Here is a 19,540-nt window from a genome sequence, read left to right as displayed (position 1 = left end):
GAATCTAATCAATATTTTCAATCTGGCAAAAATGAAATATGGAGAATGTGGTACACAATCAAAATCACCTACTCCTCCCAAAGATCTACATATGCATTGACTTGTTACTTTCTTGGATATTCATGCAAATTATGTCAAAATTTTATTAGATACTGGAAACATTAGAAGAAATAGGAAATCATTATGATGAGTCTGTGAATTGTGATTTTAACGGTGATAGTTGTGCCAGTAAAAGAATGAAATGTTGAAAATTGTTCTTTCACATCTTTCCACAAGTATACCTTCCTAGCCCAAAGAAAATGAGCTGTAATAGCTTTCCATGAGGGAAAAAAGGATGTGAATTTTTGGTTAAATGAAGGAAGGAGAAAACAAAGTGTCTAAGGCCAATTTCTTTCAGTAAAATCTGAGCAAAAATTGTGTGAACGTAAGAAAGACTTAAGTGACTACATGAAATTCATAAAAGTGTTAAAGAAAAACTATGAAAGATTTGGAACTGCTTGTGAGAGACAATCCACAGTTACTGATGGGGATGTATGAGATATACAAATTGCAAGTTACATAAACACTGCTGATTTTCAGCGCTTTCAGTTAAGCTGATTCAAGAGATCATACAGAACAGCAATTTGCAAAATCGCAAAATTTGCTTCAAGTACACATGTACAGGAATGTCACTAACAGGCAATACTGTAGAGAAATTCAATGCTGATCTGAAGACAAAGGTCACTGTTATCCCCACAATTGCTTTGTATAACACCGGTTACTCATATTTCGTGAAAGAACTGCATGCATAACACACTTTATCACTTTTGGTAAAATAAATAAATAAATAAAAATAAAGAAGAATCGGTTGTGCAACTGATGAATGTTATAGCATATTTGTGTGCAATACTGTGAGTGGTAAGTATGAACAGATTGTTGTTTCTGCAGCTTCCTCTTTCTCTTCAGGAACCTCATGACAAAGTAGGACCAAAAATAAAATCAGACTCTTTAGTTTCAAAAATCTTATAATCAATGTATCAAAATGTGGAAAGATTTTCAACACTTCATTTGAAAGATCTTCTTAGAAATTACACAAAATAATTCATTGGTAATGTTGGACCCAATGCATGGATGTAATGACACTTCTGGCTTTGAGAAGGATGAAGAAAAGGCTGTTGATATAATGCGGATTACTGAATTTGATCAAGTGTGCCTGGTAAACAGCACAATATGCACAACAATGGCTGGGACCACTTCTCTCTACACTCAAATTGTGCCTGAAAGCATTAATTTTTAGGGTTCCTTGCCTGATTTGGTAAAAAACAGAATTCTTACTCTGTTGTCTATTTGTATGTCTGTGTCTGTCAGAAACCCTTTTTCTCAGGATTATGCAGATGTATCTAACTGAAATTCATATCACCACTAAGGACTACAGTCCCTTGGCACTGTATGAAATTTAACCTTCACATATTTTGATACTCACAAACTCACTCATTAAAACCTGTAGGATACTTCCTGTTGAAATTATAAAATTTGGCAAGAAGCATGGTTTCACAGTACAAGTAAACAAAAAAATCATTATTATTATTTTGTTATTAATTATACAGCTGCACTGACAGACGTATCAAGTTGAAGTTTATGGTGCATACTATGATCTTCAGTCCCTTGCCTGTGTGAAAAAGCAGAGCTTCTAAGCCAACGCAATAAATATATACAGCCATTTACGTCAAATATTTTTATAATTGCAAACTCACACATCAAAACCTATAGGGTACAACCTGCTGAGGTATAATCATGAAATTTGGCAAGAAGCAAGGTTTTGCAGTACAACTCAATCTGTTAATACCCTTTTCTCAGAATGGGACACATTATGGAAAGCTCTCTGAAGTGCGGCAGCAACATCAATGCTGAAATTTTCATGTTACGAATGTATAAATTCGAATTCCACGGAACACCGCATGTCACTTTCCGAAGCATGGAAATCGAGATTGCGACGTGCTTTTGTATGCCAGTGTAGCTCATGTCACGTGATCTCGCCAGCTGATGACAGCTTAGGACACGTGATGTAGTCAGCCAATAGCAAGATCACTCTTAAGTAGAACAAACAAACAAATAAGGAAAGTGAACGGTTTAAATTAATATATGCAGTGGTGGTACAAAAAACACAGAGCTTTCACTTATAATATTGGTCTTGAAGATTAATAAGCTGCAAGAAAAGCTAAGCTTGATCTTTTTTGCATGTGTTACACTTTAAGATACATCACTCAAATGTGCCAGTAAAATTTTTAATAATGACATAAATGTCTGATCTTCTGGGCTCAAAATTCTTCTAGATGGTCGTCCTCAAAGAGTTGATTTTTAAATGAGAGTCAAAACACTCTGCGATTTAACAAATTCATGGTACATTCTCGCACATAGTTAATCTTGCGCAAAAGAAAATTTACTTTGAAAGTAACGCTTTTCAAACCACCACTCAAAATATTTTCCCCTGACCTGTTAGAAATTGGTTCATTTCAGCAGTTAACAGGGAGCACCAGATATCAGGCGTCACTGTGCTTGCACAGCTACGATGTCGCAGGAAGCCCATATGTTCATACGTGTAAAATATTAAAAGATCTTGCATTATGTCTTAAAAGAAACAAGACATCAGAGGATACTTCAAGAACATCGGAATTTCGTAAACCATACTAAAATGCGTAATTCAGCTTAAAGTGCACATTCTTATGTCCAGATTCAGATGTAAATTTTCCTGAGTATCAGTATTGCATTATCTCATGTTTGGTTCTTTATTATGGCATAATGCCATACAAGCTAGAAGTTGGAAAACATGCACTTGAAATGCAGCGAACAGTTGAAACTAGCCAACAGTGTGAAATTAAACACTTCGTTTCAAATAAATTGACTGACTCAGCGGAAAAGATTAATAAAAGCCAAATCTCTTTAGCAAACCAACAAAAATAACTTCGCTGTGCTGTCAGTAAGGTGGAAATAAAACCTGAAACTAACCAAAATATTTTAGCCTTCCATAATTATGTGAACATATTTTAATTCATTTGATAGATCCCGGCCACAGAAATTTTCATTTAATGTGAGAGCAATAAATGAAGAGGAATCACTAAACATAAACACAGGTCGCATGGTGACTACCCAACTACCCACTACAACTCAAGACTGCTCTGTGCATCAGCACTGGATCTATGATATTTCTGAACCGGGGCAATATTAGATAGTAGTGCCCAGCCACACATCTGTAGCTGGAAGCGGGAGAAGGTATACTCATACGCGACTCAACTGCGCATGCACAAGAGAGCGCCCGCAACTGCTCAAACGAATCAAATGTAAACAGCTGTCACGTCATGTTCATTGGAGGCAATTTGTTGTTAGGAAGCGTTGCATAGTCTTCCTAAAGCCCTGACACACTTTCCTGTTGGCAGACGTTTGTGTGAGCAATGTGTTTTGTTGTTGTATATGGCACTTTTCCTTTGCGGCTTAAGTTTTATTCCCCCCCCCCCCCCCCTCAAAATCACAAAAATTTAATTGAAAACTAAAACAATAAAAAATTCCCAGGTTTTTCCCAGTTTTCTCCTGGATGAAAAAATTACTGGGCTTTTCCCGGATTGTATTCACCCTGTAATACCACTTCAGCCTAACTATGCAGTTCCCCATATTACATTGTTACCTTATGTGTGAGATAGATCTGTAGTTTCGATATCGCTGATCTATAGCCTTGATGCAGATACCAAATTCTAATACAAGTCCTGCAACTGATGTCATTTTTTAAGGATAGATTATGTGACCAATGCCATTAGATATATGATGAGTCTTTTTGTTTATGTGCACTGTGCTTGATTATGGCCTATCTTTTCACTGAGAATGGTCTGTTATCTTGACCAAAATTAGTTGTTTGTAATTAAGTGATGTACATTTACAGTCTTAGTTACAAATTTTCTAAAATTATTCAAGAATAAAAGTGGTATGGCATTTGAGAAAGGCATGATTTGCCATCATCCTAGCTTCCTGCCTTGATTGTTCAGCATATGCTAACAACAATGAACTGGCTGTGCTTACAGCCAAAGACTGTCCTCTGCACTATCCAACAGTGTGCATGGAAGGAAACATGGTTTAATGTTGACATCTTCAGGTGTCCGGTATTTGCCCAGATATCAGCGTCGTTCTTGCACAATATTTTGACAACAGGACTTTGTTATCTTCATCAGGTGCTACCCGAGTCTCAGAAGATGTCATGAAGATAATGAGTCAAGTTGTCGAAATATCGTGCAAGAATGACACTGATATCTGGCAGAATATCTGACACCACATGATGTCAACAGATTGCCAGGAAAGTCTTAAGAATGACATGGTTTTATGTTGCGTCACCCTTGAGGCCATTAGAAATTAATCAGCTAAAGAAGGATAATGAAAGAAATCAAAAGTGGCCCTGCCCAAGCAACTATTCAGACATTCACCTGGAAAGGTTTAGGGAAATCACATGATTTCAGGATGGAGATTTAAATGACATTCCTTCTGAATGCAACTCCAGTGCCTTAGCCATTCTCCACCTCACTCAACACACATGGATTCAGACAGGCTATTCTCTTTGTGCAATTCAAAGAATGCCTCAAAATATGTAGAGCAGCAGATGACAAGATAACAAAATAAGCAGGAATGGCAAAAGATCAACACAAGAAAGTGTGAATACAGTAAATAATGGTAGGGGATGAATAAAGATGACAGTACTATGAGATTAGCACAAAACAAGTGTGGATGTTTTGACATCATTCGTATAATTCGATTAATAGTGCAGACAGATGAGTATATGATAGAGTAACAAAACTGAGAGGAATAAGTTAAGGCTTAATGAAATATAAATGCCAAGATGGGTCTTCAAAGATTGGACACTGAATCTATTACAACAATGTTCTCAAAACAAACTTAATATACAATGGATGGAGACAGCGAAACAAACAATTTTTAATTTACAGAAATCATAATGATGAATTTAATGCTAATGTAACTATGTGGGCAGCTTTAAATAACTTTTCTATGACAGTAAAAAATTAAATAATTTGAGTACTACAAAGAAACAATGAATACATTCTTCTGTTACTACTGTCCATAATTAGATAAGCTTTAATTAACTGGACCATGAAAAATGTAATAAATTTTTAATAGTAAAGATAAGGTTTACATTTAATAGCGTTTGCTGTAACAATGTCCAAACCCTTTGATCACTTTGTATAAAATTCAAGCTACAAATGCACACAAACTTTAAAAACTGTCTAAAATATATAGCAAGGCAAAACAATTTCTAGATACAAACTTTCTCATTGTGATATTCAATTCAAACAGCTATATTCGCCTCACATGGCAAATTCTGGACATACGTTCTTAGAAGCCCCTGATAATGTCTGTAATATACGCAAGTATAAATATTGCAACAGGGTTATGGTGTTCTGTTACATTTAGAATGTATAACTTTGTAGCCCAGATTTCATTACACACTGATCAAACCTGTGGTGAACCAATTGCGAAGGAAACAAGCTGTTGATGTCCTGATTGCTATATACCAATAGGCTTGCTAGAATGCTTCAAACTATTTTAAACAAAAGCATCATGTGAGGAATTGTACAGGAACTGAGAACAAAAAACTTTTTGTAATGAAAATCACACTCCCTTTTTAATTCCAGTTAAAATTATTACCAATCAAAGAATTAAAATGAAGGTGTAGAATAATCTATGTGTCTAGGTCTTTTACAGTATTCACATCAAACACGAACAAGCCAGTAAATACTTTTTAAAATGAATGATGTAAATGGCTGTTTTCCTGTCTCTGAAAACTGTCTAAATAGCTGACTGAGGAAGTACTAAGCAAAGCATGAACTTTGCATTAATCACCGGCATAAGGTGATTATTTATAAAAATTACTGTAGACACATAGTAAATATGGTTTCTCCCCATCTGATACTACTTCATTTAACTTCCCTCTTAAAAAGAGTCACATTTTGTGTGACTTTTCAGCTTTATCAAAACTAGACCGGTTCATAATTTTTACAAAACTGTCGTATTTCTTTCTTTAGAGGGCTTTTCTTTACTTTCATACAACTGGTTTTAGGCCAGCTGCTAATCTTTGGATCATTTGTTATAGTTACTGCAAAATATTTGTAGTTATGGCAGTGAATATGCACTTCTGTAATGACAAATTACTCTGCAAATGTATCAAATGCTCCAAAAGATGGACTGCTGGCCCAAAATCGTTTATTTGAAAATGAAGAAAAGCAATCTGCACACAGAAATTGAGCAATTCAAGTTTTCTCAGCTGATCTGTTGCAAACACACTTGCTGCCATTTGGGTTTGTTACAATTGTGCAAGTCGCACAACATTTCATCAAAACAACTGTTCATCGTGGAGTGATGGTTGTAGTTGCTGTCATCACTGCTACAAGACACAACTGGTGATACTTACGTGACAGCACCGAATTTTACTAGAGCTACAAGCAAGGGCACCAAGAAAGCTACTTTCATCCCAACTGTGATTACTTCTCCACACATGCTTTAATTCCTGCTTCTGGCCTCGATAAATTTATACACCATCATGTGCGAGTCTCCAGTCATGTCTTGTTGCAGTGATGACAGCTACTATCACCACTTGATGATGTCAGAAAGTTGTGTTGATGAATTATTGTGGGACTTGCACAATGTTAACCAGTGGCAAATCCAAGAAATGTACTTGCAGTGATCTTTTACATCGTGTAGCATTAGCATGACTAAATGCTGTTCAAGAAATTTCAGTGGCAAGATTTTTAAGCTGACCACCCTTCATGTATTCCGTCAAGATGCTCACACTAAGAGCAATAACTTTGTTGTAAGGTAGGGTCCATCATTTGATGAATTTTGAATTTGAGCTTCCTCTTACATCATTATCTTATTCCCCTCTGCCAGTTCCACCAACCATTTTCCCTCTCTTACACACCTATATACAATGGCAGGGGAAGGGGAGGGGGGTGCAACAACCTCAAGGACTGTGTTCAGTGACACCTGGTTATAACACGTGCATACTGAGGGGTTGTAGTGTCAGTGATTTATTTGTCACGGGCATTGGCAATCAGATAGCGGCCAGGGGGCCACTGTGTGCATCCTATGTTCTGTAGTAACCAAGCAGAGTTCAGAGATAAACACTGTTTGCAACACTTTTGGATACAGTCATGCCTCACCCACACGTACGTACTCCTCCAGAACAGCTTTGCCATCTGAACAGGGTCACATTGTGCATCTGTGGGAAGCTACATAGAGACATTGATGGATTGCTGCACATGTTGGGCACAATGCACAGGTGCTGTGCCACTGCTTTCAACAGTGATCTGTGGAAAATTCCCTGTAGATCAGGTTCTGTATATCGGTGTAATACATAAGCACATGAAAATTGACGCATTGTGCGAGCAGTGGTGGCGGACCAAACATCATCCGAGGACAAAATCCAGGCACATGTTGCACTTGCTGTGTCATGAGGGACAATTGGGAATTTTCCGCTTCCTGCAGGATTAAGCAAACTTGTACCTCTGGCCAGGCTGCCACTGACACAACAACATCTCAAAACATGTCTGACCTGGTGTTGTGAAAGAGTTGGACTAGAGGACAGAATGATGATCTGTTGTCTTCAATGATTCCAGAGTGCATTCACCCATGACACAGTCTCACTGCAGGCTTCATGGTGTGTGTGTGTGTGTGTGTGTGTGTGTGTGTGTGTGTGTGTGTGTGTGTGTGTCTCAGGGGCCATCAGTTAGAACTCATGGTTACATTTGATGTTTCCACAAGATAAAGTAACCAGTGCCCAGTACACTGCATACGTTGTTATCCCAATGCTGCTGCATTTCTTCAACAGGAAAATGTTGTATTTTTTTCTGCAGGACAATCCACATCCACATACAGCTGCTGTGACGGACCATGCTCTTTGTGCAACACAACAACTGCCCTCGCCAGCAAGATCGCCATATCTCTCACCAACTGAACACATATGGGACATGATGAAGTGGGAACTTAACTTTTTGTCCAAGGCCTGCAAGAACCACTACCGAATTGCAACAAAAGGTGCAAGATGCTTGAGACAATCCATTGCAGAAACCCATTCAGTACCTTTATGATTGTTTGCATGCAAGAATACATGCCCCTTTTGCCGCCAGAGGGAAGGGGGAGGGGGTACATTGTGTATTGTTGCGAGTATTTGGGCATCCTTTTCTGTGAAGTTTGTTTAGTTTGGCCTGAATTTGTTTTAATCATATACTCCTACAATGATGAAAATCCTGTCACACCACTTGTCAGTAGAGTGGCCTTATCTTTTTTTTTTTTTTTTTTTTTTCCAGCAGTGTATTTGGGAAAACTATGCACTACCCTTCAATCAATTGCGTGGGAATGATTGAATTTCCTTATTTTTGTTTCTTGTATCTACCAATGCCACTTTAGGGAATACTGACACAACTGATTTCCGCACGCAAAGTTCAGTCAGTTGTCGTGATTTATTCTTACAATGCATCAAATAACATAAAAGTATATGACCAACATTATACGTTTTTAATCCTCTTTCCTAATAAGCTAATCCACAAGCAGTCTGTATGACTTATTTTTTATGAATGTCTCAGCAAGCAATTGCTTGTGGTCATCACAAAAACTTACATAGACCTCAATGCATGTGCACTACTACTGATTTTTTTAAAATAAATTTTTGCTTATGCAGCTGTTCTGGTAAAAAATAAGTGCTGAATGGTGAACAGTCAACAACTGGTAGTTTCACCTACATTACAAGATTTGTTACAGGTGTTACTAAGCTTTTGTAAGTTTAAATAATAATAATAATAATTATTATTATTATTGTCGTTGTTGTTGTTGTTACAATCGCAACTCATGCTGACTGCTGTGGTCATGAGCACTGGCTCCATTAGTGTCATCCAGAGATGCAGTTGTGGTGTGAGCTGAGTGACTATGTGGTGAAAAATGAATGGCATCAACTGCCATGTTTGTGTCTGCTGCTTGGAGTGCTGTGTTAATGTTTATTACTTACTCCTTGGAGTTGTAACTCATTTACTTTATGTATATTCTGTTATCTGATTGCTGTATAATGAGAAGTTGTTTTAGCAACTGATTCTTTCCCTTCTGTTACTTAGCGTTAATAAAACTGTTCCAAGACTATTCTTAGGGTGTGACTGGGCAGTTATGAAGTATGGTTAGTACTACATGATCAAATATTCCAGTGAATTGTGACCCCAACATGATCAGCACTGAGAAGACTGGTCCCCGGTACTACTGATTACAGGATGAAACAGCCTACAGTATTACAGTTCATTCGCCTTCCAATGTTTTGGTTGCATAACCCAGTTCTCTGGTTTGCCCAGGTCGACACCTGCATTTGCCATGCTGGAATTACAATTTATGCGACTAAATTTTTCACTGGTATTGAATCAGCACGATCGACGCTATGCTTCCAATGTTCAGGATACAATCATGGCTCCACTAGCAGAGAACACCCACAAAAGATTACAGACCGGGCTCATTCATAGTCACAGTGTCGCAGGACGGTCATTTGAAGAGTAGGGTAAAAACTGCACCAGCCCCTGCAAATGCAAACGACGGCTGGTTGTATGCGCCACCAACTGCCCAACTATGTCCCTGCACCTACTCATTACTGGCAGGGTAGCAGACCAGAAGTATTTAATAGACACATGATCCAGTCTTAGTATCCTGCCCAGAGGGTCACTGCACTGCTGCATGCCGCCCACTGATTTTAGCTCGTCTCCCACCAATAATTCAGCAATGGTAATGTATGGCATTTGGCATGAAGAGTTGAATTTGGGACTCCACTGTTCAATTCACATGTGATTTAACTGTAGTGGGTGTGGCTGGAGCAATTATATGTGCTGATTTCCTAGCTCACTACCAGCTCCTGAAGGATGTAGCCCATCTTGTGGGCAATACTACCGGACTTAGGGCCACTGGGTATCATCGTGGTGCCACAAAGTATGAAATCAAGGTCATACTGGTTGCAGATGAGAAGTACTGCCCACTGCTGCATGAGTTTCCAACCTTAACGACACCTCCAGCTGCATCACCACAAGTTTTTCTTGGTAAGACACACCACATAAAAACCACGGAAATTTGTCATGGTCGTCCACATTGCAATTAGTACCCAAAAAGTGAGGAGCTTGGCATATGTGTGGTGATTACAGAAGGCCCCACTCATGAATCACACCTAATCGCTATCCAGTGTCACTACTAAAAGATTATAGCTATGTGCTGCATGGATCCATTATATTCAGTGTTATAGACTGCATGAAACTGTATACCCAGATTCCCATGGCAACAGAGGATGTTCCAAATACTGCGATTATTACACCATTTAGATCGTATGAGAGCAAGTTATGACCTTTGGCGTACCTAATGCTGCAGAAACCTGCCACGGTTCAACGACTTTGTCTTGCTGTGAGTGGACTTTCTGTTTTGCCTGTTTGGATGATGTGTTAGTGTATTCATCGTCCAAGGACCAACATCGCCAGCATCCAAAAGAAGTTTTAGAGTGTTTAAAAGAATACTGCATGCTATTGAACAGGGCAAAATGTGTGTTTGGACAACCTGACATTGAATTCACAGATCATCGAATATCTTGAGAAGGCTCATTACCACTCACTGAGAAGGCTGAATCCATATTACAGCTACCTAAGCCACCTACAATAAAGGAGCTATGTAGATACTTAGGAATGCTCAACTTCACCATTAGTATTTACCATGCACTGCAGAACAATATACGCCACCGAACGCAGCACTAGCTGGTCCAATGGTTAACAGCAGTTCTCTGGTGCAGTGGACCATGGAGATGTATGTGTGTTTTGAAGTGACTAAAAAAAATCCTAGCACAAGTATTACTGCCGGTGCACCCTAAGCTTGATGCTACACTGGCAGTAGTGGTGGACACCGGTCAAGTTAGCCATTGGTGCAGCCCTCCAGCGATGGATGGACAACGCATGGCAGCAACTGGCTTATTTTCTGTGCAAACTGTCACCTTCCCAGCAAAGATTGAACACACATGATTAGGAACTTTCAGCCATATATCAAGCAATCAAATACTTCTGGCCAGAGATTGAGGCAAGGGAGTTCGTAATATACACTGACGACAAGCCCTTAACATACCCTTTTGAGAAAAACAGCAAAACTTGTTCCCTGCAACAGCTCAGGCACCTGAAATTTATTAGCCAGTTCATTGCGGATATTCACAGCGTACTGGGCATAACTAATGTGGTTGTGGACTGTCTAGAGTTACCAGTATGTCACAACCTGTGAACACTGTGGTACTTGACAAGGTGCAACAAGAAGATCCCAAGTTGCACATCAAATTGCATGATAACATTTTGGCACTTGATGTGCCTGGCAAGAACATGAAACTGTATTGTGAGGTGTCACATGGCAGTGTGTGCCCTTTCATCACCATTGAATTTTGCAGACCAGTGTTTTATGGAGTCCAGTCGACATTCAAGCTAGCATCTCATCAGTCTGTGTGGCCAGGAATAGAAAAACTGCCGTGAGTGGAAGAGAGCTTGCCAGTGTCACAAAATCACTCACCACATCATTCCCTGATCAAAGAATCCCCAGATGTTTATTTATGCTTCACCCACATTTATCTTGATTTGGTGGGACAACTTTCTCTGTCGGATGGCCAACATTAAATATTCACAATGATTGATAGATATATATGATGACCTGAGGCAGTACCTCCAGGCATCATCCACAGAGAAACACTAGCCACTGCTTTCCCAACGATGAGGCTAGCGAGGTTTGGCTGTCCACTCCATATTGCTATTGACAGGGGCCAACAGTTCGAGTCAAACTTGTTGATGCAGTTGGTGAAGTTCTGTGGCTATATCCATCCAAAGATGACTAGTTATCATCCGGCCAGCAATGGCATGGTGAAACGTCGGCATCGGATGCTGAAGGCAGCGCTAATGTGGAATGTCTTGGACACGTGCACTGCCCATAGCCCTGGTTTACGCCAAGAGTTTGTGTTCGCCGGGGGAGTTAACTGATATGAGCCTACTGTCCAAAATAGATGACGAACTGGAGTTCCTTCGCAAGTTACGGGAACATGTAAACCACGCGCGCGCACACACACACACACACACAAACAAATAATGATGGTCATGGTTATGAACGGAAAACAAACCATCGTGTCTCATAGTAGTGTGAAGCCCGTTTACATTTTCAAAGAGGCATCACCCACCTTGTGGTCAATAGCTGCACACATGGCAGATACGAGACTCCATCTTCCAATCCTGGCACCACAACATGTCAACACAAAACCTAAATGCACCACCTGTTCCGGACGACATGCCCACTTCCCAGCTCCTGGCCTGTTTCAGAGAATAAGTTCCATGCTATGCTTTGCTTTCATCAAGGGGGCTTGTGCAGCGACTGCTGCACATGTCGACTACTATGGCTAGGGTCACACATAATAGCTTCGTTCAGGCTCCCAAGTGATGCAGTTGTGGTGCAACTTGAGTGACTATGTGGTGACAAATGAATGACATCGACCGCCAAGTTTGTGTCTGGTGCTTGGAGCACTGTGTTAATGTTTATTACTTACTGCTTGGACTTGTAACTTATTTATTTTATGCTTATTCTGTTCTCTGCTTGCTGTATATTGACAAGCCACCTATGGCAACTGATTCTTTCCTTTCTCTAATTTCGTGTTAATAAAACTACTCAAGCCTATTCTCACCATGTGACTGTGTACTTAGTAAGTGCTGGTAGCACTACACAATCTAATCTTCCTGTCATTATTATTATTATTATTATATTTCTTGGAACACTTAATCCTGTCACAATATCTATGTTTTTGTGTTGGAAGAACTGAAGCCTTCTCTGTTTTAACAGCACTGACTTTAATATAATGACCAAATTTGGCTTTATATTACATTGCACAATACAGTAAACAAAAAACAGTAAATTGTTGATTGTGTACAATATAGTGATTTCTTCAAAACTTGGAAGGCCATACCATAACAGCATAAAACCTCTTTATGTTGCTCATTTCAGAGTGCCCTGTGTGCAGTTAACATCCTACAGAGTGCTATATGCCTTCTCATAAAACAGAAAATGTATGTCAGACAATTGTCACCTATTCTGGGTGCCTATTTATTGTCTGCTATGATAACTGTTTGTGAAGCCACATATCGAACAGGCATAGGAAGGGGAAAGCAATGTAATTAGTTGGAAAACATAAAAAATCTTTAGTCAACGTTTAAAAATCAGATCTAGTTTATATGAGGGAGGTGTGTCATGAAGCATGGGCGTACTATCAACAGTTTGTAGAAGAATCGAATAATCCATTCTAAAGGATAAAGATCCAATAGAGTGTAAGTGCACTAAACACCAAGTCTTTGCTGTGATCACTCAGTAAGAACCAAAATGACACAGTTCGACTAGTAGTGTAACAAGTAACACAGATTTTAAACATTAATGTGCTTCATTTATAGAAATTTAAGTACCAAACCTGTTTCAAAGTTTGCTAATAAGCTAACATCCTTCCCATCCGTATAACGGTTTGTTCGCTCTTCACACAGGCACACACGATTATGTTTTGCAGATCTGGCATACCTATGGCGTTGCCTGTCGTCATCTTCAGTACTGGAGGCACCACTCGCCCGCCGAGATGCTGACACCTTCGCTTCTGTTTCACTGCCACTGAAAATAAATAAATAAAGAAATAAATTAATTTAAATCAAGAAGTGTAATATTTGTCATTCTAATACGGAAACACTATTATTTTATCCACTTGTTTTTAAGTGCAACATTTATCAATTTTAAATAATACAAGAGGTGGAAATCTCAAGATGGAAACAATAAGTAAACTCCGGGGAAATGAACCATTCACTTGCAGTTGGATCACAGATGGCACTGGCGAGGGTAGAAGATTTCTATATATGTGTGTGTGTGTGTGTGTGTGTGTGTGTGTGTGTGTGTGTGTGTGTGTTGGGGGGGGGGGGGGCAGGGAGGGGGTTGAGAGAGCACACATTACAGTGAAAGGAGTGAAAGCTCAAAAGATAGTGTGATTTTCAGACCTGACACAGGCACTCATATGTTGTGAGTTGTTGCATGTCCTCAGATATCCTTCTTATTTTAGTTTCAAATAGAATTTGCTGAAAACTGCAAAGTTAATAACACACAATTTTTTAGTGGAAGAGCTTGCTCTCATCAACTACATTTGAAGAACTGTTATAAATATGATGTATATTCCCATGCCTGAATATTCATTTAATACAAAATAGTTGCTGATTGCTAATTAAATAAAACAAAGGGCAATTAGTTATGAGTCAATGACAGATGGAAAGTACAATGGGAAAGTTAAAGCGGTGTAGTAAAGATAATGTTAGATCTAATACATGAGAGCTGCTAAAAGCAAAAATATGTACCTCAAAAGCAAAGATCACACCGAAATGGGCAAGAGTATGAAAATTTGCAGTGTGTATGGCATACATGTTTAATATAAAGACGAGAATTTAATTCTAGCAGAGTAACAACAGGATGAGATGGAGAAGGACACAATGGATTCAGAGGACACACAATAGCAGAAATTGTTGACTTATTGTCACTAGTCCTCATTGTCTTTACTTGTCTGATTACACCCTTCACTTCTTCCTATTTGTGTAAACTTTTCATTGTCGAATCTCTAACTATACACATCATCCTATATAAACACTGCTTTATACATTCTAAACTTAAGCTGTCCACATACTGTGTCCTTATGCTACTCTTTCCAATGCCAATTTAATTATTTCTGGATTAGTTGATAAATACTCTTGTAATCTATCATTTCTCTTGGCGACGATTACTATGGACTTCTTTCCCCACTTCCTTTTTCCCACTCCCTCGGCCTACTTAATTTATGACATCCTTCTGCTGTAGCACCAATGTGCTCATTTTATCTAGCTACTCTCTCCCTCCCTACCGGTTGCATTGCACCTATCTCTTTGTGGTGACCCCCTTGCTTCAGCTATGTTGTGAAATCTTTCTTCCTGAATAGCAGAATTCTGTCACTCCTCTCAATGTGTCTTTGTCAGTTTTATTTTTAATTCAAAATTCTTAAACTCCTTTGTGGTAAGAAGGAATATGTCAAATGTGACATAAGCACAATTGTCTGTTGCCACAGCATTTTATTCCAGTACTTAAAATTTTGACTTCATCATCTTTGCTTATTACAACTAAGGTAGATTACTCCTTGTGCTGGGTAATTTGTCCCAATTCTTAATAGAATTTTGAATGTTGCAGGTCATGCTGTTCCAAATTTGCCCCATCAGGTACAGCACACTTGAACACCTGCAACTCACCTGACAAGCAGACACAGGTAAGCTGCCGACTAGGCAGCCCTGTTTTCTTACATGCACATCTTTTAATTATCCAGTACATCTGAGATGTGGCAATACTTTATCCATAATGCTCCATTGTTATTCCAGGCATAGATGGTCACTTTGTGCAGTTGGGATATAACACCTTGGACTTCATAGTGAAGGTAGCAGTACTGATGACTTTTGGAAGGAGCCACTGCTGCCAAGCGTGAAATCCGTGCACTTACCCAGTTTTTAAATGCAAAAGAGGTTCTGCCTAATGACGTTCATCACAAATTATGTGAAGTTTAAGGCAAAAAGTGTATGCCTGTTCAACATGTCCACAAATGGTGTAGGGAGCTCACTCCTGATCACACAGACATTAACAATGAAAACTGGAGCAGAAGAATGTCCGTTTCAGACAAGATCGTTGAGAGTTTGAGCAACTACTGCTCGAAGATTGAATAATCACTATATGTGAACTGACTCTTTGGGTTCCTGAGATTTCTGCTAGCTCATGTGAGAAAAATTTGACTGAAAACTTGGTGTATCACAAGGTGTGCAAGTGGTGGGTCTTGCGAATGCTTACACAAAACCACAAGCAATAACATATCAATTGTGCCCACCAGTTTCTTCAACAGTGTGGAAACGAGAAGGAGTAACTGTTGGAATCAATTTTTAAGGGTGACGAAAACGTGGGTATTTCATTTCACGCCCAAAACAAAACATCAATCACATGAACGGTGCCACTCTTGTTCACCTATCCCTGAAAAGTGGTGGCAACTGTTTTTTGTGACAGTAAAGGAATACTGATGATCAACTTTACCCTCCTGGTATGACCCCCCCTCTCCCCATTACCCACTTTCCACAGTGTGTGTTCCTATTATTTGCATATCTCAACAAAACAAAAAGGACATGGGCTGTCTTTTATAATAATCAAAATGATTCGCATTCAGTTGGTGTATTCAATATAAAAGGGATGCTAAAATTAATCTGAATTCCTAATGTAAATAAATTAACTTCGACGCACAAGTCGTTGAAGTGGCGGCAAATCGAAAAGACGTGCACCCAGTGAACGGTCTACCCAATGGGAGGCCCTAGTCACACGACCTTTTTTTTAAAAAATAAATTAACTAACAACATTTAAAAAAATACAAACTGCTTAAGTACTTACCAATAACTGCAGTGTGCATAAAGTAGGTCATACTTGCTTAGAGGGGTATCCCTTACTAAAGAGATAAGATTTGCTATGGAAATGTGGTAGATGCCATTCACTCAACATGTGAAACACAAACATTGATATTAGAAGAATTATGCTAAATGATAAATGCCACTTAGTTCACTGTCACTTTCCTCCTTGAAACTGTTGTTATCTGTGTTCTGCTCTGTGTAAGAGTCACTGGAATTTCCCAATGGCATAATTATATTTTTGATATTACTTTCTACACTCACTTCACTTTTCCATGATTCTTCGACAACCATTCTGTGTGGTGTACACCACTACTGCACTGCTCTGGCTCTATTTGCACTACTGTTTCTTCTACAGTTTTTGAATTTCTACCACAGTGAAACTTTTGTTATTAGTTGTCACTTAATGTTTGTCTGCACCCAAATCATTTTGATGGCACTGATGTGGTAAGGTGGGAGCCTAAAAAATATATAATTTTAGCTGTCTCAACAACAACATATTGTTGAAACTGTGGCTTATTTCATTTCACTAGTTCATGAGCCTACCATGCATAGATCTTCCTGAACTTACACAATGTGGTGTTTCAAGCATTCAACAATGTCTACTTTTCTTGCTGCCATCAATGGAACTTTATGTTTGGAAACTTAATGGAATTGGGTATGACCCACCACAATGAGAGACAGCTAATTTAAGTTTTCCAATTGTTTCCTTTTGAAAAACTTCAGAAAATTACTGTGATCCACTTCATTATAATCGCTTGGTTCCCTCAAATTGTAAACCGGGAGACAGGACTGCACTAAACCAAATTAAACTCCAGCATGCAAAACAGCAATTCTTGCACCCTTTTCCATGGAACAGCACTACATCCACATATACTATAATTGGTCCAGTCTTTCTTGATGTAATGACCGGCATTTATCTATGTTTCATTGAACCACTCAATGCCTTCAAACAGCATTTTAATAATGACTCTTAAATGTCGACAACAACATGGCACAATCACATCTCTCCACTACAATTTTCCATCCATATTTGTTTTCTAGCCGAAACTGAAGGTTCGGACAAGGATTACCAAAGAAATCTTGCTGACAGTGAATAATTCTGCTTCACAAAGAGGCACACACAGTTTTATACATGTTTTCTCTCTTGTAGCATATGTGTATGTGGAAACACACATCATCTTACTGGAATGAGTCCAAGTTTGTTACTCAGTCTGTCCTCTTTGTGTCCATGTTCACAGTTTAGATGGACATGCCCGTCCTGTTCTGCACAGTATTTTTCTTTGCAAACTTTAATGACAGTGTTTTTATAAATCATCAAACAGTCCGCACTTCTTTTGACTACCTTTATTAGAGGCAACAGCGTTGCACTGCTGTGTCTCTCCTCTTACACCGAGCACCCATAATTATGTGGCTGAGCATGCAAAAAGCGAGGAGACTGCCGAACATTCTGTTTTGCAACCACACTTTCTTGCGCACTTCTGCTGCAAGTTTCTGATATCCTGCAGTGCAAAATATGCTCGTCGCACAGAGAAATAAAGGCACATAACAAAGCAGATCACAACTGTTAAGTTAGTGGGCGAATGGGTCGTCTGTAACTATCTATAGCAGTTGTAGTAGAGAAATTTGAGATGGTTAATGGAACAGAAGGCATGATCAAACATGTCCTCTGACTGGCTGTTACCATGGAAGCAGTACTGTAAACAGCTTGACGTTAATCACTTTGTTATTCTGATCCATGTGTAATATCATATACATGTACAAGTTTTCCAATTTACACAGAAGTGTGGCTGACATAATGTCTACCTATATGTAAGGGCCATTATTTTGTTGTGAACAACTTTTTACAAAGGTGACAAGGATACAAGTGAAAACAGCAAAAAGAATAAATTTTAACAACTCAACACCGAAGACCAGCCCAAATACTGGAGAAGCTAGTAACCAGATACCAAATACTTCATTACTTGTAGATAAAATAAGAGTCATAAAGGTTTTGCTACAGAAAAGTGATCTGAAATACACAGAAGTTGCTAGGTTTCTCTTGGAACTTGTGTATCCATCATAAGAAAAAAGGAAGAACTGAAATTTACAAAAGGTGTAATTTCAAAGTGGAGATAGTGTAATTTTCTGTGGGTTTACTTTATAGAATCATAATAATGTAGGGACATTATTACGATTCTATAATGGAAGTATATTGAAAACTTCATAAAGTACGCATGAAATCAGTGAGTACCAAAATTTCAACAATATACCTTATCAATATTAGATTATTTTGGTGGAACCCTGGCCCTCATTAGAAAAATAAAACATGTCCCACAGCTCTAAATTTTATCAAAACAATTTAGATAGGTTAATGACAAATTAATGACAGTCAAAGGTAGGAAATGAAAATGACAGCTTCAGAAAATCAATAAATTTGCAGACGACTCACTCCAAGAATGCTACATGAACGTCTGCATTTTTTGACCAGAAAGCGTCAATGTAAGAGATCCTTTTTTAAATTCTCTCTCTCTCTCCCTCTCTCTCTCTCTCTCTCTCTCACTCACTCACACACACACACACACACACACACACACACACACACACACACACAGTCATTTTTCATATGTATCTCATTTCTTTTACCATGGAAAAGTTTTGAACACAAGCTCTGGGGGACATCTGCTAGTCATTGTCTACTGCCTCGCACTATCAAGTCGAATGCTGCTTTCTGACCAGCCCAAACAAATAAGACGCATAGTCTGTCAAGCAACCAATCTGATGGTAAAGGCTGGAGAAACAAATATAGCCTACATCAGGTTGTCCACATTATGTAAAGATGCTGAAATCAGAAGGAACAGATTCATTCACAAAGACAAGAAAAACAAAATACACTTAAGTGCCAAGAAACATTCTCCAAACATTGCTATTTAGTACACTAACCCCTAAGGGGACAAATTATAAGTTACTTGCATTCCACAACCATTACTTAAGGAGTGTTATAGTAGGAGCCAAGTTTAAATTTCCCACTTTTC

The 19,540-nt window shown here is 38.8% G+C and overlaps 1 protein-coding gene across 3 annotated transcripts in view; it reads right to left on the bottom strand.

The window, feature by feature from the left end:
* The window catches only part of LOC126268196 (PHD finger protein rhinoceros), a 199,618-nt gene that overhangs the window by 68,682 nt on the left and 111,396 nt on the right, over positions 1 to 19,540 (bottom strand). For all 3 annotated transcript variants that reach the window (XM_049973814.1, XM_049973813.1, XM_049973815.1), the window contains exon 14: positions 13,612 to 13,698. In XM_049973814.1, the coding sequence (XP_049829771.1) occupies positions 13,612 to 13,698 (87 nt within the window). The remainder of the gene's footprint in view (positions 1 to 13,611; positions 13,699 to 19,540) is intronic.

Source organism: Schistocerca gregaria, chromosome 4, assembly GCF_023897955.1.
Source record: "Schistocerca gregaria isolate iqSchGreg1 chromosome 4, iqSchGreg1.2, whole genome shotgun sequence".
NCBI lineage: Eukaryota > Metazoa > Arthropoda > Insecta > Orthoptera > Acrididae > Schistocerca > Schistocerca gregaria.
The sequence above is the reverse complement of the archived record's forward strand: the minus strand, read 5'-3'. Positions and strand labels throughout refer to the sequence as shown.